Source organism: Cuculus canorus, chromosome 19, assembly GCF_017976375.1.
Source record: "Cuculus canorus isolate bCucCan1 chromosome 19, bCucCan1.pri, whole genome shotgun sequence".
Classification (NCBI taxonomy): Eukaryota; Metazoa; Chordata; class Aves; order Cuculiformes; family Cuculidae; genus Cuculus; species Cuculus canorus.
This window is the reverse complement of record NC_071419.1, coordinates 6,742,214-6,763,598: the sequence shown is the minus strand read 5'-3', so window position 1 is coordinate 6,763,598 and position 21,385 is coordinate 6,742,214. Positions and strand designations below refer to the sequence as shown.

The 21,385-nt window shown below is 60.6% G+C and overlaps 2 protein-coding genes and 1 long non-coding RNA gene across 6 annotated transcripts; 1 reads left to right on the top strand and 2 right to left on the bottom strand.

Annotated features, from left to right (window-relative positions):
- Nucleotides 1-331: 331 nt before the first annotated feature.
- On the top strand, nucleotides 332-3,282 carry PTRH1 (peptidyl-tRNA hydrolase 1 homolog). The gene is made up of 5 exons (XM_009569574.2): nucleotides 332-395; nucleotides 1,283-1,502; nucleotides 1,635-1,734; nucleotides 2,367-2,412; nucleotides 2,837-3,282. Exons 1-5 carry the CDS (start codon nucleotides 354-356, stop codon nucleotides 3,026-3,028), a joined length of 600 nt encoding a protein of 199 aa, XP_009567869.2. The 5' UTR covers nucleotides 332-353; the 3' UTR covers nucleotides 3,029-3,282.
- Nucleotides 3,283-4,729: 1,447 nt separating this feature from the next.
- Nucleotides 4,730-11,332, bottom strand: CERCAM (cerebral endothelial cell adhesion molecule). 3 transcript variants are annotated; one of them, XR_008453018.1, is made up of 14 exons: nucleotides 11,026-11,332; nucleotides 9,404-9,514; nucleotides 9,084-9,201; nucleotides 8,870-9,004; nucleotides 8,592-8,796; nucleotides 8,401-8,538; nucleotides 8,192-8,268; nucleotides 7,904-8,010; nucleotides 7,663-7,795; nucleotides 7,368-7,495; nucleotides 7,088-7,291; nucleotides 5,893-6,129; nucleotides 5,646-5,754; nucleotides 4,730-5,281 (listed from the first exon to the last, which is right to left on the bottom strand). XR_008453018.1 is itself a non-coding variant. In XM_054084417.1 (13 exons), the coding sequence occupies exons 1-12, from the start codon at nucleotides 11,208-11,210 to the stop codon at nucleotides 5,895-5,897; spliced, it is 1,776 nt and encodes a 591-aa protein (XP_053940392.1). In that variant the 5' UTR covers nucleotides 11,211-11,330; the 3' UTR covers nucleotides 4,740-5,281; nucleotides 5,893-5,894. The 3 variants fall into 3 exon arrangements, 2 of the variants coding, with proteins under 2 accessions (XP_053940392.1, XP_053940393.1); XM_054084417.1 differs by lacking the exon at nucleotides 5,646-5,754 and having other exon boundaries at nucleotides 4,740-5,281; nucleotides 11,026-11,330; XM_054084418.1 differs by lacking the exon at nucleotides 5,646-5,754 and having other exon boundaries at nucleotides 4,761-5,281; nucleotides 8,401-8,520; nucleotides 11,026-11,327.
- A 370-nt stretch (nucleotides 11,333-11,702) lies between these two features.
- LOC128854108 (uncharacterized) lies at nucleotides 11,703-18,062 on the bottom strand. 2 transcript variants are annotated; one of them, XR_008453004.1, is made up of 4 exons: nucleotides 17,679-18,062; nucleotides 15,453-16,168; nucleotides 14,575-14,790; nucleotides 11,703-12,412 (listed from the first exon to the last, which is right to left on the bottom strand). It is a non-coding gene; the product is annotated as an uncharacterized LOC128854108 (long non-coding RNA). The 2 variants fall into 2 exon arrangements; XR_008453005.1 differs by lacking the exon at nucleotides 15,453-16,168.
- Between the last annotated feature and the right edge of the window lie 3,323 nt (nucleotides 18,063-21,385).

The following is a 21,385-nucleotide window of genomic DNA, read 5'->3' as shown; positions in this document are numbered from 1 at the left end:
CCTGTGAGGGTGGGGAGGCCCTGGCCCAGGCTGCCCAGAGCCTTGGTGGCTGCCCCATCCCTGGAGGGGTTCAAGGGCAGGTTGGGATGGGGCTTAAAGCCCCTGATCCTGTGGGGGTGTGACTGGATGGACTTCGAGACCGAACCCATCCCGTCAGCCCCTTAACGACCAGCGGAGCCCGTTAACATCGTGCCCCCACGTGGCTTTTATTGCAGCGGCCCCGCCCCGCCCTACCGCCCGCAACCAAGATGGCGGCTTTGCCCGCAACAAAGATGGCGGTTCTGCCCGCACCCAAGATGGCGGCGTGGGCGGGCCAGAGCTATGGGCGGTGCGAGGGCGTGGTGTCACGAGGGATGGGAGCACGCGGCGTTATGCTGGCGGGACCGCGCGTCATGGTGGGGCCGGGGGGGGGCGGGGCCGGAGGGGAGGGGGAGCGGGAGGGGCTGGGGCGAAGACACCAGGATGGGGGGAGATTAGCGGGGGGGCGGGTTGGGGCTGGGAGAAGAACAGGAATGGGGGGGATTGGGAGGGAGATTGGGGCTGGGGGGAGCGGGGCTGGGGGAGACTGGGAGGATTGGTGCCAAGGTGACACTAGGACTTGGGGGAGATTGGGAGGGAAACCGTGGCTCGGAGGATTGGGGCCAAGAGGAGACCGGGAGTCAGGGGAGACCGGGATTGTGGGGACTGGGGCCAAGAAGGGAGCAGGACTGGGGGGGAATTGGATCCAAGAAGGGCCCAGGAGTCGAGGGGATTGGGGCCAAGAGGAGGCCAGGACTGGGGGGAGACCAGGATTAGGGGGAGCAGGGCTGACAGGAGAGCAGGCTGGGGGAGCAGGGCTGAGAGGAGCAGCGGGGATTGGGGCTGGGAGGAAGAGCAGGGCTGAAGGGAGCGAGGTTGGAGTTAACAGGGAGGGGAGAGGCTGAGGAGGGCAGGGGGAGTTGGGCTGGGGGGAGCCGGGGGTGTGGGGGGAGGAAGTCAGGAATGAGGGGACTGGAGATAAGGGAAGGAGTGGATCTGAGGGAACCAGGGCGATGTGAGCAGGGCTGACAGGAGACCAGGGCTGGGGAGAGTGGAGGGGACGTGAGTGGGCTTGAGAAGAGTCGGGGAGACCATGGGGGGCGTGAGCGGGTCTGTGGGTACTGGGTCAGAGGATGGAAGCTGAGGGGGGTCGGGTCTGTGAGCAAAAGGTCTGAGGGGTGCTGGGTGGGGAGAGATCAGGCCCGCGGAGGGGCCAAGGGGCTCTTGGCAGCCCGGCAAAGCCCTTTTGGTACACCCTGGGCAGGTGGCCGGCCTGGGCAACTATGGGCTGCGGGGAACACGGCACAGTGTGGGCATGGCGGTGCTGGACCGGCTGGCGCGGCAGCTGCTGGTGGCAGAGGGCTGGCGAGTGGACAGGCGCTGCTGCGCTGACGTGGCCCTGGCTGCAGCTCACGGCCTGGAGCTGGTGCTGCTCAAGCCACGGAGGTTCATGAATCTCAACGGGCTCAGCGTGGCCAGTGCTGGTGAGCATCTTGATCGCCTCAGCTGTGTCACTGCGCCCTGTGACAGCCGTGCTGTCCCCTGCCCAGTGCAGGTCACTGCAGCCCCGCTCTGTCTTCCCCCTCATTTCTTGGGTTGCATTTCTTTTTACAAAGCTAAGATCTACAGCCTCGGTCCAGAAGACATTTACCTCGTTCATGATGACCTGGACAAAGCCCTGGGCAAGGTGGCGATCAAGCTGGGAGGCAGCGCAAGGTATGGAGTGGCTCCGGCTCTCTCATAGAAGCTGGTTTGAGGCCATGCCGTGCCCTTGCATGCACGTGGGCCATTCCTGGCCCCATCCCACCTGGCGAAGTTTTCAGCCTCAGCGCCAGCCCTGGGCCTGATCCCAGCTGCAGAGGTGACGGCGAGCTGTTTGGGCAGCCTCCCGGTTCCTGCCTTGACAGGAATGGCAGCGATCCTCCTGGAAGGGGCTGTGAGCGGGATCCAGCTCATGGGCTGCACGTCATGGGCTTTTTATAGCACTCTTGCCTGCCCCAGCGCCAGCTCCTGGGTCAGCCTTGAGACATTTAACCTAGGAAATCTTCCATGGCGGGACAGGGCAGGGATGGAGTACCTGCCCCAGTAGGGCTGCAGTGCTCAGTCACACGTGCACCAGCTGCAGCGAGAGCTGAGAGGCGTAGAACGTGCTGTCCCAGCCCTACTTCCCCCACCCCTAGCCAGCTGCTCTCAGCCCCAGGGGCTGGATGTTCCTGGAAACACAGGGCACAGGGGCTGCAGTCCTGGCTGGGACCACATTCATGAGTCTGTGCAGCAATCGACACCCAAAACCATATTGGGGTGGGGGCTCTTCCAGACTAATAGTGGTTTTCTCCTTCTCTCCCAAGGGGACACAACGGAGTCCGATCCTGTATCAGTGCTCTGCACTCCAACGTGAGTGAGCCTTGGTGAAAGGGGATCAGTCCTGTCTCCACTTCAATGCATGTCATTCCCCCACTCCCATTTTCTGACAAGCCCCTGCTCCCTTTCCTCTCCCCCATTTTCTCCTCCCCCTCCTTCCCTCAGCTTCTCAGCTTTCCCGAGGGCTGATGTCGGTTTGGCTGCCTCTGGAAGACATGGAAACAATTAGCTTGAGCGGCTCTGCCAGGTCTGGCAGGAGCCTGGGCTCTCAGCACAGCCCAGCAAAAGCCTCTTCCAAAATCATGTTTCTTGGAACAAGCACTCAAAACCACCTGGAAAACATGAGAGGCTGTTCCCTCACTGCCCAGCCTTGCTCGCAGCACTGTCCCCTTGCCCTGCTCTGTCTTATCTGGGCCCTTGAGGTGAAGCTCCTCCAGCTTTCATTCTTCCTTCCCAGGAGATGACCCGGCTCAGGGTTGGCATTGGGCGGCCAGAGGGTGAAATGACAGTGTCCAGCTACGTCCTGGCTCCGTTCAGCACCGAGGAGCAGGCGAGGCTGGAGCCAGTTCTGGCCCAGGCAGCGATGTTCCTGCTGGAGCACATCTCGAAGAGGAAAGCGCCCGCGGGGGAGCCAGGGGACAGGGGCTGACGGAGCGCCCGGAGACCTGCGTGGCTGATAGACAGGGCACTGCAGTCTCTCCGGGGTGACCATAGTGCGGAGCAGGGCTGGCCATGTCAGGCAGCCTGGCCAGGTGCTGGGGCAGCTCCCGTCCGTCCTCACATGGATCTGGGCAGCTTGTGTCCCACTGGAACCCCTGCGGTGGCTTTGTATGCACAGAAATGCAATAAACCCTCACCCCTGGCTGCCTCACTCCTGCCCCTCTCCCCTGCTCCGCCTGCTGAACCCCGACACTCCTTGGCTCTCTGCAGCTCAAATCTGTGTTCCCATTCCTGTTCCACCAGCCCAGGCTGGAGGGAAGCTTACAGTGAGAAGTGGGGAGCACTGGGAGCGACTTCTACAGGATCTAAAACCATTGGCTTTGTTGAGAAACACTGACGAGCACAAATCACCTGGAATCTCATAGCTCCATAGCACATGAGGGCAACTCCGACTGAGCTGCAGCAAGTTTCAAGGCTGGCATCATAGGTTTTAAGTTAGGTGGGTTTAAGACAAAACGCTGGGGCTCCCAACAGCTGGAGAAGTTCTGGCTCCTCCTTGCAGGCCCAGTACAGGTCTCATGGCAGAGAGGGCAGCCCAAGAAGCAACATCTCACAAACGCCACAGCTTCCCAACAGCCGGTGCTCTGCCAGCACATCCTGTCAAGTCCAGACCCTGCGAGTGTGGCTGCACCGAGAGCCCCAGCACTGGCAGCTCCTTCCCGCATCCCAGCAGGTGCTGGAACAAGCACTGGGACCCTTGCTGGGTCATGCGTACCGCAGCACTGCTGCTGCTTCCTTCCACTGCTCCAGCTGGCACCAGACCTTCCTCCACAAGAGCTCCTGAGCTCCTCCTGTAGCACTGAGGCTGCCTGTGAGCAGAGGACAGGGAAGCAAAGGTGTCCCCAACCTTCCATCACCTCTCTATCCTGCTGTGTCACCGTGGGCTGGGACCCTGCACTTGGCTATCTCTTCCTTGTTCTCTAGTAGATCTGCTCGGATCTTCCGGTCCCATGTGATCTCCTAGAGCTGGTTGTTCTCCTTCAGGAGGTCCTGTAGCTGTTCATCCTGCCCCAAATTATGCTCTCCTGGAGCACTCGCTGGTCTAAGACGTTCTCCTGTGGGTCTCAGCTACCGAGGCACCCACCCACTGCTTCACTACCTTCATCAAGCCGTGGGGAGAAGAGGGTTGCAGCCCTTGAACGCTGGCGGAAGGCAGCAACACACCATCCCAGGGCTAACTCCTAACTCCAGCAGCTGTTCCAGGGCCAATGAGGCAGGGATGAAGCTCACATCTCCCCAACTCACCCAGGACAGCTACAGGGTTTTAAAGAAATTGCTTCTCCACCCCAGGAAACCCTCAGCTTTCAAGCAAATATCATCCTGCTGAGGAGCTGAGGTTTAGCACCAAACAAGCCCTCAGAAAGCAAACAGCCTCCTCCAGAGCTGGCCACAAAGGTGACAGATGCCGGAGCCCAGCAGGACTCAGCTGCATATCTCGGCGCTCAAGCTGCTGTTGGGTTTTCAGTCCCAAGGCCAAACCTAGCACTAATGCGGAAAATCATTTCCATCAGCGTTACTGGGGGAGAGCTGAGCTCTGTGGAAATGCCACCCACCTTTTCACCCCTGGACCCCAGAGGAGAGCTCCAGTCTCCCACCCCACCTTCCTCCCTCCTTTTCCCCAGTACAGATTTCATTCCCAAAAGCAATCTCTGGCCAGGGGAACTGCCAGACCCTCATCTCTGCAGCTCGGAGGTGACCCTGGCAGGTACACCCTGTGGATGTTCCATGGGGCAATGCTGCCCGGCAGAGCCAGCACCCAGCACATCAGCTCACAGTCTGCTTTAATCCTACCTGGGCGTCAGCCCAGACAGAGCACCGGCAAACGACAAGCCTGGTCGGTGGCACAAGGCCACATGTGTCATCACAGGAGCCAGCCCCCAGCCTGAAAAACACTTTCCAAAGTCCAAACGAGTGGGAGATGGCAGAGTTGGCATCACTCAGGACAGTCCCGAACACGTGTCCTCAGCAGAGACAGAGCACAGCGCTCCCCCAGTCCCTCTGCCTAGCAGAGAAGGGGCTCTCCAGGAGCCCCGAGTACAAATCCTGCCTTGGGTGGATTCACCACACACTGATTTGAAGGACCCTGGGAGATCCAGCCTGGTGGCTGCGTCTCTCAAGCAGGAGTGGGCAGGATCAGGCCGCTGGCCCGTGGTGCTCCCAGATGGGTCACAATCCCTCGTCCCTAGGAGGCAAAGACACAAACACTAGCGGTCAAGGCAGGAGCAGGCACCACACGTTCACGCCTGCAGCAGACGGTTGTTTTCCAGCCTCCCCCAGCCTGGCTGCTCCTGGGGACGTTCTGCTGCCAGCACAGGCAACTTCAGACAGGGAAAGTCTGACCCCACATTAACCGTGGCGGTGCTGCCTTGGGGCCGAGCGAGCGCCTGCCTGCACGGCCACCCCATCACGACACAGCCCTGGGGAGACCCACTTTTGGGGGGCAACAAGCAGCACCAGGGTGAAGTGTTCTCCTGCGAGATGTCCCCAGCTCTTTCCAGACTCTGGTGCCTTTTGCAGGAGGCAAAGGAGCATTGTCCTTTCCTCACCTGAGGGGCTGGGGAGCAGCAGGACCTGGTTGCCCACATGGGACACCTACATCCCAACCTCTTTTCTTCCCTAGAAGAGGTCTCCTCTCCATTTCCTGATGCTTTCAGTCTGATGGGAAGAGCTGTTACCATATGGCAAAAAGAAACCCAGCATCTGAGACGCATCCAAACCCAGCATTCACTGGAAGATGCTCCCCAGCTACTCCATCCCCAGCATCAGGTGCCCAGGTCCCACAGCCTTGCTCACCTTCAGAGCTCATCGTGGGCAGCAGAGCGGAGGTAGCCAGTGCCACCCCGTGAGTCTCTCAGGGTCTTCTGTGAACCAGCCCAATCGGTCTTCTTGGAATCGTCATCCCAGATGGTGGAGGTCTCGGTGTCACTCAGCCAGTTGCTGTCTCCAGCATAGTGGGTGGGATAAACCAGGAGGGGGTGAGCTGAAAACACCAGCAGGTCCCGTGGGGTGAAGTGCCGCTTGTAGTCCTCGCTGGAGAAAGCAGAGCAGACCCAAGAGGAGAAATTGGCTCACAAAGCACGACACAATGGAGAAAAAAAAGAGCTGGGAAAGCCATATCAACCATCCGGGGAAGGCGTTGCACAGAGCAGGGGATGGGGTGGGACACGAGGTTCTGAGGATGGGGGTCTGGGGAAAGCAGCAAAGCCAGGGGCTGCTCGGTGCCACTGCTGCCTGCTGAGCCATCCAGGGAGGGACCATGGAGGGGACAGAGACAATCTCATCCCACCAACCTTGGTGGAACAGAGCTGGCCCCAGCACGGAGAGGGTCTCCAGCACAGCATCCTGCCAGCCTGGCACCAGCTGGCCCCAAGTTGGCTGTCTGGTATAGTTATCCCAGCAAGCACGGGACACCCAGCTGCTCCTGGTTCACATCCAGAGCGCTAACCCACAGCTTCATCTAACTCCAGCCTCCCTTTTACATGCCTAATTCTTCTGTTTCGAACTCCTGCTCACTGGTCTTCCCACCCTCTCTCCCTCAGGACACCCAGGTGCTTGCCCACTCCCTCCATCACCTCCCCGCTCCACGCAGCCTTGCCACTGACCCCTGCCTGGAAAGATGGGCCAGGAAATGCTCCAAAATGGAGCTGAGACCCACAACCAGAGGTGCAGACCTGAGCATCCCCCCAGTACAGTGGGCTGCTCCCCATTCCCCATGGGACCAAGACCCTTGTGAAGGTCCAGTATGAGCCCTAGCTCCATCCCTGCCACGATCCCCCAGCCCGCACTGGCAGAGAGCCACTTTCCAGCGGCTGGCGGCCAGGCACGGCCAGCAGGGAATGAGCTCATGCTACAGATGTTTTCCTCCAGCATGAGTAATGCTGGGGGGAGAACGAGGTGGAATGGTGATGGCAGAGAAGAAACACATGCTCCATCACCAGGACAGCTGCGCGACTCTACCAGCACCCTTCCTGCATCCCCAATTCCTTACTTGGGGTGCTTGTCATACATGATGGGCAGGAACTCATCCACTGGTAGCATTTTGGAGAGGGGCTGGGCAGCCAGGAGCTTCTGTGCCCCACGGTGGGAGATGGCGTAGGCCAGTGTCCAGTACGAGTACCCAGCCACCACCAGGTTTCGCACACCCTCCACGGGCTCCTCGTCCTCTGCATTCACTTGCTTCCTCCCCAGGTAGCTGCAGGGCAGAAAACAAGCCGTGAGAGCTGGCTCCTGGGACCCCCACCCCGCGTCCCCCCAGCCCCAGCACCTACATGAGGTCCCAGTCCTGCTGCACTCTCTCCAGCTCCTCCATCAGCCGCTGCAGCCGTGCTGGGAAGGCAGCCTCAAAGCGCACATCATCCTCGAAGACCACCGACCGCTCCAGCCCCCGTGACACGATCTGTGGGGATGGCATAGAGGTGAAAACCACCCCAGCACCACGCTGGGCTGTACTCAGTCCACAGACCCTACAGAACACCCCTCTCCCCAGGTCGTCTGGAGACCTGGTGATGCCCACAGCATCCCTGCCCTTTGCTGATGGCCCTTAGGGACCCTGCAGCCCTATACCTCCTTCCAGATGTTGTAGTGGCTGAGGAAGCAGCCAACCTCTCCCTTGGTGAGGGTGCGTCCGGAGAAGGGGTCGTAGTACCCAGGGAGCAGATCCACCCCCAGCACCTTGATGTCGCTGCTGTTGAGGGTGCTGCAAGGCAAGCGGCTGCATCAGCAAGACGTCACCCCAGCCACCCCTGTCCTTTCCCCAGGGTGACACTGAACTCTTGGCAGTGGGGACATGTCCCCCTACAGTCACCTCCCGTCCACAGCATCCACCACCCGTGGGGCGATCTCCAGCTCCTGCAGGGATGCCAGCATTCGCTGGCGCCGGTCCGGCCTCCGCACCAGGTTGATGAGGAAGATCTAAGGAGCAAGGGGAGAGCCCAAACGAGGGGGCACGTTGTCACAGGGGAGAGGACAGCTTGCAGAGCACCACAGGATAGGGGACAGGAGGCTTGGCCAAAACCCATGGCAGGCTTTGCTGTGGATGTACACAGCCAGACGGACAGATAGGGGGGCACAGGAGGGTCTATTTGGCACTTACTTCATCAAACCCCATTTTTGTGAGTGGCTTGGGGAGGAGGGAAATGTGCCTGGAGCGCTGCATGGGGGGGCCATCCACTGCAGAGAGAGGGGACACCCTTTCGGTGGAGCCCAGAGCCCCTGGCTGGGGACTGGGGCTGACAGGGACCAGCACCAGGTCCCCATCTGCCCTGGGGTAGGGGACACCTCTGGGACCCTGCAGGTGCTCACCCATGGCCTCCAGCGTGAGATGCACAAAGTTGGCACGTTCGTCCTCCAGCGTCTGGTGGGCCTTCACAGGGACATTGATGTAACCAAAGCGCTGCTGGTTGCACACGTGGACCTCCGCGCCTGCCGGGTAAGTAAGCACTGCAGCCCCCCAAAACCCTCCCACCTCCAGCTCCGTGCCCACCCCCCCTCACCAGCTGCCTGGCAGGAGTAGGCGAAGACAATGATATCATCGAAGGCCCAGGTGTAGTTGGGATGGGGCGGGTAGAAAGCCAACTGCGACGTCTCTTCCTTCCGCAGGTCGATCAGGAAGGTGGCATAGACCATGGGGACGGCGAAGCAGCCTACCCGCTGCCGGTTCTTGGTGGGGAAGTAGTCGGCTGTCCGGCGGTAGTATCCCTGCGGCACACCAGCATGATGCCTCCATGGTGGGGGGCTCCTCCACCATGGGCATCCACTTCCCGAGGCATACCTGGGGCGTGATACCACACCAGAAGTTGGAGTAGAAGGTCTGCGAGTCCAGCATGGGGGCCACCACTGACTTGTTCTGTGCCATGAGAAACTTGAGGGTCTGGTTGTTGGTCAGGATGCTGTCGGTGTCCACAAACTGAGGGGACGGCACAAATCCTGAAGGCACAGGGACGCTCACCTTGGCCCCCACCCTACCAACACCCCATGTCTCTTACCAGGATGTAGTCCGCCCGCTGCTCCCGGGCATAGGTGAGAGCCTCCTGCTTCAGCTTCATCAGGTTTTCGTAGCGTTTGTCGCTCCAGTGCTTGGGGCTGAGCTCATCGGGGTAGGAGCTGGGGGGGGGAAGCAGGGGTTAACCCCGCTTGCTGGGAACACACAAACTCGGTGCACGCAGCCACGTCCCAGCCAGCTGAGTCAGCCCAGCTCTGCCTCGACACTGCTCCTCCTGGCAGCGTCCCCATCTGGGGAGCGGGGTGCTGCCCCAGGCGCTCCTCGCAACCCATGCCCACTCCCCCCAGCATCTCCTGTCCTCACCTGGGCTCCTCCTGCACCTTCCAGGCCACCGAGTGATAATCCTTCCCCACTGCCTCCAGCCACTCTCGCAGCATCGCTGTCGTATTGTCAGAGTTATGGTCCGTCGCACACCTGGGGTGGGAGGGACATCAGCCCTCAGGGGGTCCCCCCAAAGGGAAAACCACAGCCCCCTCCCCATCCTAGAAACGCTCCCGAGGCTGAGAGGCTGAGCCAGTGACGGACTCGCTTGGGAATATAATGTGTAATTTGAAGGAGCCGAGGCTGTGCTGGTGGGAAGGGGAACATGAACCAGTAATTTCCTCCCCGGTGCAACAAACTAGTGGGGCCGTCCTGTGGCTCTCCCCCGCCAACCCCGATCCCTGCAGCCTGGCAGCAGCCCCAGCCGTGCTCCCCATCCCAGCCCTGTGGCTGCCCACCATGAGCAGCATCGGAGCACGGCAGCTTCATCGCGTTGTCTGTGCCCTCCACTGCACCCCACGGCTCAGGTAGCCAGAGAAAAGGTCCCCAGCAGCAAAAAATTCCCCTCCCCAAACCTTCCCCTGCCACGCAGAGCTGCTTTTCCCAACTCTCCTGCCCGATCTCACCACGTTCACAAGGACCCCAGCAGAGATGGGGCTGAGCCCCATGTTGCACTGGGGCAACCCCCAAACCCTCACTCTCTGAAACACCCTTGACATGTCAAAGAGCCCCAAACTACCCCCCAGGCGCTGGTGTCATGGAGAACCCCTGGGATTCAGGGGACAAGGCAGGACCTGTGTCCTGAAACACTGGCAGCTCTCCTGAAACACTGGCAGGGGTCTGTGGCTGGGGGCTCCCGGGGGCTGCGGCAGGGGAAGGCGAGAGCCCCCCTTCACCTCAGCACAGCCAGCCCTGCCAGGAACCCCCCCAGCCACAGCCTTGCCTCCCTCCATTCTTCCAAAATCAGCTGCAGTAAAGTTTCCGATGAGCTTAGGCAAAAGACACAGAGCAAGGAAAAAGGATGAGGGGCTCCTCTCCCAGCCAGCCCCACCCTGGAATGGCAAAAGGGGGTTTGAGGGGTGTCTTTGGGGAATGAGGAGTTGTGGTCGAGCCCTGCAGGGAGGGGGAAGTCAACGTCTGTCCCTGATGACGCAGAATCGTGCTGAGCCCAGGGCTCCTCGCCAGCCCCACAGCTTGGGGAGCGGAAGGTGGGGGTCCTCGCCCCTCACCATGGGGCAGTGCTCAGCCCCTCCTGGGTCCGTGCTGAGACCCACACCTGGGGCAGAGCCACCCCTCACCCTTTGGAGCTCGGGGGCTGTTACCACTGGCTGTTACTGGGGTCCCTGTTCCTCCTAGGGGTCCCTGTCCCCCCAGGGTCCCCATTCTGCTTCGGGCACCCTTTCCCCTGGAAAGGAATGGGGTCCCCATTCCCCCTCAGCTCCTTTCTCCCCGCAGATCCCCGATGCTCCCTTCACCCCAGAGTCCCTTCTCCCCCCGGGTTCCCCATTCCCTCCAGCCCCCTTCTCCCCCTGGATCCCCCCCCGCTGCTCCCTGCGACCCCAGCATCACTGGAGTCCCCATTCCCCTCAGCCCCCTCCTCCTCCTCCTCCCCCCCCTCCTCGATCCCCGCTGCCCTCAGCATCCCGGGGGTCCCGGTCCCTCACCACAGCGCGATGCTCCCCGCGGGATAATCCATGCGCTCCAGGGCTCCCAGGCAGTGCGGCAGGGAGTGCTCGGCGTTCCGGGCGAGGAGGGCGAGCAGCACCCGCGGGGCGGGGGTCCCGGTGCCGCTCCCGGTGCCGGTGCCCAGCAGCAGGAGAAGGGCGCAGAGCAGCCCCGCGGCTCCCATGGCGGAGGCGGGCGGGAACGGGGCGGGCTGAGACCCGCACCCCCCGCCCCGAGAGCCCCGGGGGCGGGTTTGGCTCGGATTGCTTTAAATAAAACTGATAGAGGTGAACAGACCCGCACAGCCCACGCACGGCTGGGGGGCGAGAGGATGGGGGGCACCCCTGGGACCCCCTCCCTGAGGATGCTCCTGAGCATCCCCGGGTGCTCCCCGACAGCTCGGGGTGCGGGACCTCACGGGGTCCGGGACGGGGGGAGGGTAGGGAATCAGAGGTGGGGGGGTGGGGAGGGTCGTGGGAGCTCATGGCTGGAGGGGGCTCATGGCCAAGGGAGATCATAGCAGGGGGGGTCATGGCCAGAGGGGCTTGTGGCCATGGGGGATCATAGCCAGGGGGGTTACGGCTGGGGGGCCTCATGGCCAGGGGAGATCATAGCGGGGGGGCTCATGGCTGGAGGGGGCTCATGGCCAAGGGAGATCATAGCCAGGGGGGTTACGGCTGGGGGGGGCTCACGGCCAGGGGAGATCATAGCCGGGGGGCTCATGGGTACAGGGGGCTCATGGCCAAGGGAGGTCATAGCCAGGGGGCTCATGGCCACAGGGGCTTGTGGCCGTGGGGGGTCATAGCCAGGGGTATTTTATGGCTCGGGGGGGAACATGGACAGGGAAGCTTGTGGCAGAGAGGAGGGCTTGCAGCTGGCGGGGGCTCGTGGCCAGGGTGAATCGTGTCTAGGTGGGCTCATGGCTTACCTCCATCACCCGCCAAGGCAGCCCACTCCACTGAGCCACGTCTCGCCCAGGCTGCCCCCCATGGCTGACCCCCTGCAAGCCCCCAGGCGTGGCTGTGACATGTCCAAGCTGCAGGCAGCCCTGAGGCCTTTGGGACATTTGGCCAAAACCACTGGTTAACCACCCAATCCATAAATACAGCTGTCAGCTCCCAGAGCAAGCGCAGGCTGGGAGGAGGCCACGTCCTGGGGAGCAGCAGCTCCATGCACCCCACCAGTGGAGCCGGGCACCCCTCGCCGTGATGGCCCTGGAGCCTGGGCAAGGGGTTGGGGCTACCCATGGCCAAACCTGCACCCACTCGCAGTGGGGCGAGGGCCTGGCTGGGCTGCTGCTCCCACTGGATTCTTATGTCCCTCCAATCCCAGGGGACCTCGGGAGGGTGCGGCAAGAGGTTCGTAGGTGAACATCTCCAACAGCACCTGAAAGAAGCAACAGGGGTTGGGGTATGTGGAGCAACAGGGAGACCTGCGGCTGCTTTAAGGAGAGGAAAACTCTGTTTACAGCCCAAGCTTGGACAAGTATTTCGGGAAAGGGCTCCCTGCCAGCATGGCTGGGCACTCCCTGGCCATGCAGAGGAGGTGTGGGAGCAGCCAGGACAGCAGGAACTGAGCACGGTCAGACCCCACGTGTGTCCAACACCACCTGCGTCTGCATCCCACCCGTGTTCAACCCCACCTGTGTCTAACCTCACTCCTGTCCAACCCCACCCGTGTCCCCATCCCACACGTCTGCATCTCATCCATGTCCAACCCCACCCGTGTCCCCATCCCACCCATGTCCGCATCTCATCCATGTCCAACCCCACCCGTGTCCCCATCCCACTTATGTCCCCATCTCATCCATGTCCAACTCCACCCGTGTCCCCATCCCACACATCTGCATCTCATCCGTGTCCAACCCCACCCGTGTCCCCATTCCACCCCTGTCCAACCCCAACCGTGTCCCCATCCCACCCGTATCCCGACCTTCCCGCCCCTGGGGACCCCGGGCAGGAGCGGCCCCTCTCCCCCCGGACGGCGGCGGGGATGCCCGAGGAGCCCCGGGGACTCCCCTTCCGCCCCCGCTCTCGGCCCGAGCTCAGCCGCTGCTGCCACCTCCCGGCACGCCCGGGAGCAGCCGGGGACCGGCACGGGCTGCGGGGCTGCGGGGGATCCCCTCCTTGCATCTGCTGCCTGCTCCCCGTCTGCCCTGAGCCCTGCATCCCTGCTCTTCTGCAGCCCTGCATCCCTCTCCCCACATTCCTGCATCCCTTCCCCTCTTCATTCCTGCATCCCTTCACCCTGATATCCCTGCATCCCTTCGTCTCTCCATCCCTGCATCCCTTTGCCCTGATATCCCTGCAAACCTTCACCCTGATATCCCTGCATCCCTTAGCCTCTCCATCCCTCTCCCCACATCCCCTTTCCTCTCTTCACCCCTGCATCCCTTCCCCTCTTCATCCCTGCATCCCTTTACCCCAATATCCCTGCATCCCTTCCCGTCTTCATCCTTGAAGCCTTTCTCCCATATCCCCGCATCCCTTCCTATCTTCCTCTCTGCATTCCTTCCCTCCTACATCCCTTCATGTCTGCTCCTCTTCATGCCTGATATTTTACATCTCCCCATCCTGCTCTCCCTGTGTCCTCAAGTCCCTCCATCTCCTCATCCCAAAGTCCCTACATCACTGCTGCCCCTCCAGGGGGTCACGGACAGCCTTTCTTTCAGCACCAAGAAAAAGCAGAGAGGGATTTCAGTGCCAGATACGAGATTTTCAGAGGATCCCAGAGAGGCCAAGCAGGGCAGCTCCCAGCCTGCAGACTGGGATGAAACACCACAAAATTTTTCACAGAAAGGGTCATTTGGCCCTGGAACAGCTGCCCAGGGAGGTGGTTGAGTCACCTTCCCTGGAGGTGTTTAAGGGACGGGTGGATGAGGTGCTGAGGGGCATGGTTTAGGGATTGTTAGGAATGGTTGGACTCAATCCAGTGGGTCCTTTCCAACCTGGTGATTCTATGATTGTATGAAAGCCCTGAGATCCCTCCCTGCACTGGGGCCTCTGAGCTGGGATGTGCCTCGGTCCCATCTAGGGACAGCCCTGGGATGCTGCTCCATGAGCAAGAGCAACACTGGGATGCCACCAGCAATTTTTTCCCGGCAAAAATCCCTGCTCTGTGCTCCGCTGTCCCCTGCCCCAGGGACGCAGTATCCCTGTCCCGGTGTGAATCGGCCACCCACACACAGCCACGGCCACACTGCCCAGCCGTGGGCTCAGGGACCAGGGAACGAGAGGCTGCCCCATCTGCAGCTCCAGCACCCCTGGGGCTGCCAGAGGAAGGGGAAACTGAGGCACAGATCAGTGCAAGGTGCAGCATACAGACAGGCTGGGACTGAGACTGAGACTCTTGCTTTGCCTTGCAGCTGGGGTCAGAATTATCCCTGCCTTTGCAGTCTGCCTTCTCCCCACATCCTGGGGGTCACAGGGCTCACGATGGGTCCTCGGAGCTTGCTATGAGCCAGGAGACACTGTAAAAGCAGCTTTGGCCATGCAGTGATTAAAAACGCTGCAAGAGATCTCAGGGAGAAGAGAGAAACAGAGATTTACCTGCCAGGACACCCGCTGTGCGGTCCTCAGGGTGACGACCCACCTGGCTCCATGCTGTGGCTCAGCACCTCCGTCCCCAACACACTGCTGGTCTCAGGAGCACTACAGGCAGGTGAGGTGGCAGGTCCCCACAAGGCTCAGGGGATCCCCACAAGGCTCAGGGGGTCCCCACGCAGCTCAGAGCATCCTTGTTCCTCCACACACCCGTGGTGGTGTCTGTAACACAGATCCAACATCAGGGCTGGAAGCATCCCACCTGGAAAAGCACCTTCCCATCCCTGTGGCGCCAGGCTGGCAGCACATTTCAATTGGTATGTTTGCGTTTCTTTGCAGAAAAAAGTTGCTTTTGGATGCAGGGCTGAGGTTTTGGGTCTCCTCTTGCATCTCCCCACCCTTTCCTCGAAATTTTCTAGGATTTTCAGCAAAGCCTTTGGAAAGATACAGGTTCCTCAAGGGTCACTTTTTTTTCTGTTTTAAAAGGCTCAGGTTTGGTTGCAAGAATACCAAATATATAAAGATGTAACTATAAATGCAGAGATTCCATATATGTGTGCGCCTGGCCGGGGTGTTGGGACAAGTCCCCTGTCCACAAACAATTGTTTTTAAGACATATGTCAAAAGAAAAAACATCCCTGGGGCCCAGCTGGCTGCCCAGGTCCGTGGTGCCCCTGCGTGCCCCGTGTGTCCCTTCTTCCACACCCCAACACCGCCTGAGTGACACTGTCCCATCCAGAGAACCACCCTGACTCATCCAGCCCAGCAATGTCAGCCTGGTTCCCAGGTGGGGAAACTGAGGCACAGAGCCCGGACAGCCCCCCTGCAGTGGCCCAGACCCAAGGAAGCGCCTGTGATCTCGCCGTGCTCCCTGCTCCACTAACCCCTTATTCTGAGCTGCTCCAGCTGTTCCAGCTGTTTTCGCCACCCTCTGGCTGTTGGATAGTTCAGGAGGCTGATGCTCCCCTCCCAGCTGGGTTTTTCTTCCAGGTCTCTGCTAAACCCATCGCATCTGCGGGCTCTGCTCCGCTTTCCTCCTCAGCGAGCTGCTCCCATAGCAGGCAAAAACAACAGATCTTCCTACCCGGAAAAATCCAGGGGGGATTTTGGCCATCCCAGAGGGGATTGTGGCCACCCAGGGGGGATTTTGGCCCACCCAAGAGATGCTCTGCCAGAGGAGCTGGAGGCCGGTGGGAGCAGCTTCCCATCCTGGCTGGTGGTGACGGGGAGATCCATGGCACCAGAAATGGGGCAGAGATGTTTCGCTGGTGCCGGTGCCCATTGGGCTGTCTCCCACACACCTCGGGCTGCTGGGAGAGAGCTGGGGCTGTTCCTGGTGGGCTGTGAACATCGGAGAAGGAGAAGCCTTCCCCAGCATCCCGCTTCTTGCCTCACAGGGAGCTGCAGGCACGAGGGATGCTCTGCTCCATGTGCAAGGCACCGCGGTGCTTGGAACCACGTGTAAGCCACACGGGCACATCCTTCCTGGGTGGCACAGGTCCAAAATGGTCACTTTTCTCCCCAGGATGGATCACCATCAGAGCCAGCGGTGCCCAGAGCCAGTGTCAGCCATCAAAGAGAACCCAGCGTAGCCACCAGCCTTGAGAAGAGGAAGAGGGAAACCTCTCTCAGCAAGGGGAAACTGAGGCAGGAGGCCGAATCCAGGCTGCCACATCCTTGCCAGGCTGGGAGAGGCCATGCACCTGCCAGGGCTTCATCCCAGAGAGGATGGGGAGCTGCTCTCCATCCCCTGCACCGTGCCCTCTCGCAGGGACGGCAGCCATGGGGTACCCCAATGGCTTGGTTCCCCCTGTGATGAATTGACCCCTGCGCTCCTGTCCCCTCTGTCCCATCCCTCCTCTCCTCCCAGTTGGGGCTGGCAGTCCGTCCCCATCCCAACCCAGGGCAGCTGTGACCGAAAACAAAGCTGTCCCCTTCGGCACAATACCCTTCTGTCCCCCCCCCCCCCAGATGCTGACCGCTGGGGTGGGCAGTGGCCGGGCTGGAGGCGTCGAGGGGCCGTGCCAGGCCCCCGCTGGCAGGGGACAATGTTGGCAGTGATGGAGAGTAGGTATTTCAAAAGGTTTTGTTTTCGGTTGACCCGCCGAGCCGACGTGACCCCGCAGCCCCCCACCCAGCCCCGCTCCTCCATCCCAATAGAAACTGGCCACATTCCTGACCTCGGGAGGGAGGGGGGGGGAAGCTTCAAACCACCCCGGGAAGGAGACAATGGGGGTGTCAGGGCCGTGATTTAGGAGGGGGGGCTCTTTTCATCACAAAGGCGAGACAAAGGCGCTCGGCGCTGGGAAAGGGGCTTCGGTGGCGGCTCAGGAGCGAGGCCGTGGTATTGTGCCTACACAGCCGGCCTCGGTGCAGGGCACCCAGGGCCCTCCAGGGTCCATTGGGTCCCACTGGGTGCCACCAGGTCCCATTGGGTCCCATCAGGTGCCACTGGATGCCACCAGGTCCCATTGGGTCCCATCAGGTGCCACCAGCCTCTCGGTCACACCCTCTGCCACAGTGCCCCACAGCCACCCTGGGGACCAGGATCTGGTGGCTTCATGCGTGTCACCATCACTCGTGGCAGGAAGGAGCGAATCCCTTGTCCCCACATGGGATGGGGAGGAATACCAGCCCCCCACATCACCCCACGCTGGTGGCGATGGCCATGGAACCACCCTGTGCCGGTGGGGGCCGTGGGCACCCCATGGGTCAGGGCTTAGACCTGGGCACACATCCCCATCCTGGGGACACCGCAGCCCCCGAGCCCCCCCCCGGCTGGCCCACACTGGCTGTTCAGAGCTGGGGTCCCCCTCTCCTCTCCCGGGGACTATTCCGGGGCCGAGGGATGAGCAGCTCCTCTGTGCATCACTCAAAGGGTCTTTGTGCACCCCGGGGCTGCCGGCACCCAGCACCACCCGCCACCGCCGGCACGGCCACCGCGCGCTGCCCACCCTGCCAGCACCTCACAGCCTGTGCCCCCCAAAACTCCCTTTTCCAGGTGCCCCCTGCCCCAATCCTCCTCCATCCCCGGGTGGTCTCGGCCCCAAAGCATGGCATCCCCCCTCCCCAAAAAAGCCAGGAACCCGCTTACGCCGACACCAACTTACAGTGTCCTCCACTGCCGAGCCCGCGTCTCCGGCCAGCGTCCGGCGCCGAAGGACTCAGAGCCTGCACGGAGAGGGGATATTTTTACAGGAGAAATATTTTTCTCCCGGTGCTGGACGACTGATCCGAAGGAAAAGCTGGAAACAAGTTCATTGGTTTTTTTTTTTCTCTCCCTCCCTCTCCTTGCCCTAATTTTTATTTTCCTGGCAGCCGGCGAGAGGAAGGGAGCTGGCAAGGTGATGCTTTTTTGGAAAGAGGGGAACCGCTGGTGAAAGAAGCTTTCACCGCGCCGGGAGCCTGGGAAAAGCCAGAGCTGGGGGGGGGCCAGCGGGAGGGCCAAGGGCTGCAAAGGGACCACCGCGCCGAGGCCGAACGGGGGGCCGAGGCTGGCGGAGGCCAGCGGCAGGTGGAGGGGTGCTGGTGGGATGCACCAGGAAGCCAATGACATCATGGTGTGTGGGTTTGGTTCTTTTTTTTTTTTTTTTTTTTCTTTTTTCCAGGATGAAATGTAATTTGCAGACGACTTCCCCGGCCGCCCGCGAGCACTGGGGCTCCGCGACGAGGAGCAGCACAGGGGTCCCCCCAGGACACACAAACACCTATCAAGGAGGGCCGAGGCTTTATTTATTTTATTTAATTTTTTTTCCCTGTATTTTGGGTCAGAAAAACTACATTTTAGTTCCTAACCTGCCGGCCCTGGGCACGCAGAGGGCAGATGCAAGCAGACCCCAGCCCGGCGCCAGCGCCCCGTTGGGTCCCCCCATCCCCATGGTGGGGCAGGATCCATCCCCACGCTGCCCAACCCGGGGATGGCTCCTTTCCCCCTTTTCCCTCTTAATTTTGTTTAGAAACTTGTCAGGTTGGTACATAAAGGAGGTGGAAAGATCAATCCCGGCTTTTCATCAGTGTGGGAAAAAGTATTTCACTAATCCATATTTATTGGTGTAAGGAGCCGAGGGGGGAGGAGGGCCAGAGACCCTAATGGTCAGGAGCAAAGGACAGAGGGACAGTTTAAGGCTGCCCTTTTTGGAGAGGTCACATGTCACCAAAATCTTTCGGTTGTCTCGGGATTGGTTACATTCTGTTCTCTTTTTTTCTATTGAGGTTGCCAAGCAACTGGCTAAGACCAGCCAAGATATTTTCTTTATTACAAGTGGAGCAGAAAGCAGCAAGGAGGAGAGAGGGGAGAGAAAAAAAAAAGGGGGGGGGGAAGAGAAGAGAAGAAGTTTAGACAATTAACATTTATAGGATCACATAACTTCATTAACTCGGCCTAGATTTGGGAAAGAGACTTCAAAAAAAAAAAAAGAAAAAAAAAAGTTGGGGGGGTGGGAGCATTAGGAATTAAAGCAAGTTAAAAGGCTGGCAGGTCTGGGGCTAAAACAATGCGGGATCACCCGAGAGCAGCCATGGGGGTTTCCCTCCGATGGTTCCCACTTCCCAAAGAGCCGCTGGTCGCAGGCGACGGCTTCGACCCAGTGCAGAGACCTTCAGCTGTCGCTGATGCTCTTTTATTTTTTTTTAATGCCATTTTCTTTTTTTTGGATTTTCGCACCGCTAGGAAGTGGGTTCGTGGCTCCCAGCGGTGGCAGGGAGGCAGGGGAGCCCTTCGGAGAGGGCGCGTGGTCATGGCAGGAGCCAAGCATCCCCCTGCTGTCCCCAGGCCCTGTGACACCTTCACGCCACTGTGGGTGTGCAAAACCTCCCGGGGCTGGGAATGAGCCTCGGTGGTCGGAGATCCCTGCCTTGTTGGTCCCGGCTCAGGGCTCCTGACACCATCCCTGAGACATCCCTTGCTCTGGGCTTGGCCACAGACAGGGGACATGGGGACACTGCTGGTGGCCAGGGACGGGGTCACCCTGCAGCTCTACAAGGCTGCTCCGAGCATCCTTAGGGCTGTAGGAGTTTCCCAGCAGCCACCAACCAACCCCTCTCCCCATGTGGCCAGACCCCATGCGAGGACACAGGAGGAGGTGAGGAGGGCAGGGACCCCCCTGGAAGCCCCCCCCCCCCCCCCCCCAAAGCCCCTCTATATCCCCCCCCAGCTTCATCCCTGGGACCCCAGCGGCACCCCGGGCAGAGCAAGCTGCGATGGGGCGAGGGCACAGACAGCGATTGTGGGGACCCCGGGACGGTCAGGGCTGGGGTTCCCCTGTGGGGAGAGGCAGGCGATGCCCCCGCTGCTCCCCCTATCAAGGGGGTGATTTTCATCGGGGGCAAACAACGAGCATCACTGGTCCCCAGCGCTGGGGGAGGGCTGGGGGATGCAGGTGACCCCCATAAACGGGGGACGCCAGCAGTGCCCTCCCCCCCCAACCCCCGACAGCAGGACTAGGAGGGTCCCCAAGGGCAGGGGGGTCCCAGGCTGCTCGGGGGGGGGACCCCAAAACCCCCAGTGGGGCAAAACCCGGGACCGGGACCCCCGAGCAGCGGTCCGGGGGGTGCGGGGGCTCCGGGCCGGGGTTTGGGAGCTGTGTCTTTAAGAGATGGCTGGCTCCAGGTTGCAGCTGCTGTTTCTGTGCTATAGAGACAGTGGAGATTCATTACTCCTAAAACACAATGGGCATTTATCACCCCGTGGTGTTATTCAAATCCAGTACCAATTGAAGGTCATCCCCATTCTTTTCTCGCCGGCTCTGCAACACATTTATTGTTGTGCCGTTCAACTAAAAGCCCTGCCCGGCCCCGGCGCAGCCTGCAGAGCCCCGGTGTGCGCATCCCTCCCGGGCGGGTTTGGGACCCCGCGGGCGGATCCAGCGCCGGGGACGGGCAGGTGCGCCGGGAGGAACCGGGAGGAACCGGGGCACCGGGAGCAACCGGGGTCACCGGGAGGAACCGGGAGGAACCGGGGGCACCGGGAGCAACCGGGGGCACCGGGAAGAACCGGGGACACCGGGAGCAACCGGGATGCGCTGCCCCGAGCAAACTCGCAGCCCCGGGGCACCGGCACCATCCCCGGCACAGGGACCCTCCCGGCTGGCGAGGGGGGATTTGTTCCCAACTTCGTGGGAGCCGCTCGGTGAGAGGGGGCTGGGGAAGAACGAGCCTGGGGGAGAAGCTTGGCAATTATTTTTTTTCCCTCCCTCTTTTATTTTTATTATAAGTAGTAATATTTTATATATATATATTTTTTTTTTCTTCCTCCCCGACTTGGGTGTTTCTAAATTGGGTCGATTTTTACAAAGTGCCCGAATTTGGAGGGCGATCCGCTTGGAATTGGTTCAGTTCTCCGGGAGCGGCGGCCGCAGCGCGGGGTCCGTGCCCGCAGCATCGGGGGATGCTCCTCCGGGAAACAGCCCCGCTTTCGCTTTTCTGCCTTTTTCTCCTTTTATTTTTCGCTTAATCTCGGTTTATTCTTTTTCTCTCTTTCCTCTTTTTTTTTTTTTTTTTTTTAGACGAGCTGATTTTTTTTTAATTTCTTCATTTTTATTTTTATTTTTTTTTTCCGATGGATAGGAAGCAACTCGATAAAATTAAACCCCTCGCGGTGGGATTAACTGGAAATCGGGATGCGAGGCGCCGCGGCTGCGCTAGAAACTTGTTGGGGCCGAAGAAGCGGCTCGGCAGGGCCGGGAGCCCGCTCGGTGCCCGTGTGTCCTTCTTTTCCAGGCTCCAGCTGGATTCCCCCGTGGAAGATCCCGCGAGCCCGGGATGGGAATCTCCGCTCCTGATTGTCCAAACGCAATTCTTGTGCGATGGAGCCGTACGA

Excerpts from the sequence above, each read along its gene's own strand:
- PTRH1 (XM_009569574.2), top strand. The coding sequence starts at position 354 with ATGGGAGCACGCGGCGTTATGCTGGCGGGACCGCGCGTCATG. Across the intron at positions 1,735-2,366 it reads AAGCTGGGAGGCAGCGCAAG|GGGACACAACGGAGTCCGAT; the intron begins GTATGGAGTGGC and ends TTCTCTCCCAAG. Across the intron at positions 2,413-2,836 it reads TCAGTGCTCTGCACTCCAAC|GAGATGACCCGGCTCAGGGT; the intron begins GTGAGTGAGCCT and ends CTTCCTTCCCAG.
- CERCAM (XM_054084417.1), bottom strand. The coding sequence starts at position 11,210 with ATGGGAGCCGCGGGGCTGCTCTGCGCCCTTCTCCTGCTGCTGGGCACC. Across the intron at positions 8,269-8,400 it reads TCTCACGCTGGAGGCCATGG|TGGATGGCCCCCCCATGCAG; the intron begins GTGAGCACCTGC and ends CTCTCTCTGCAG. Across the intron at positions 7,796-7,903 it reads GTGGATGCTGTGGACGGGAG|CACCCTCAACAGCAGCGACA; the intron begins GTGACTGTAGGG and ends CTTGCCTTGCAG.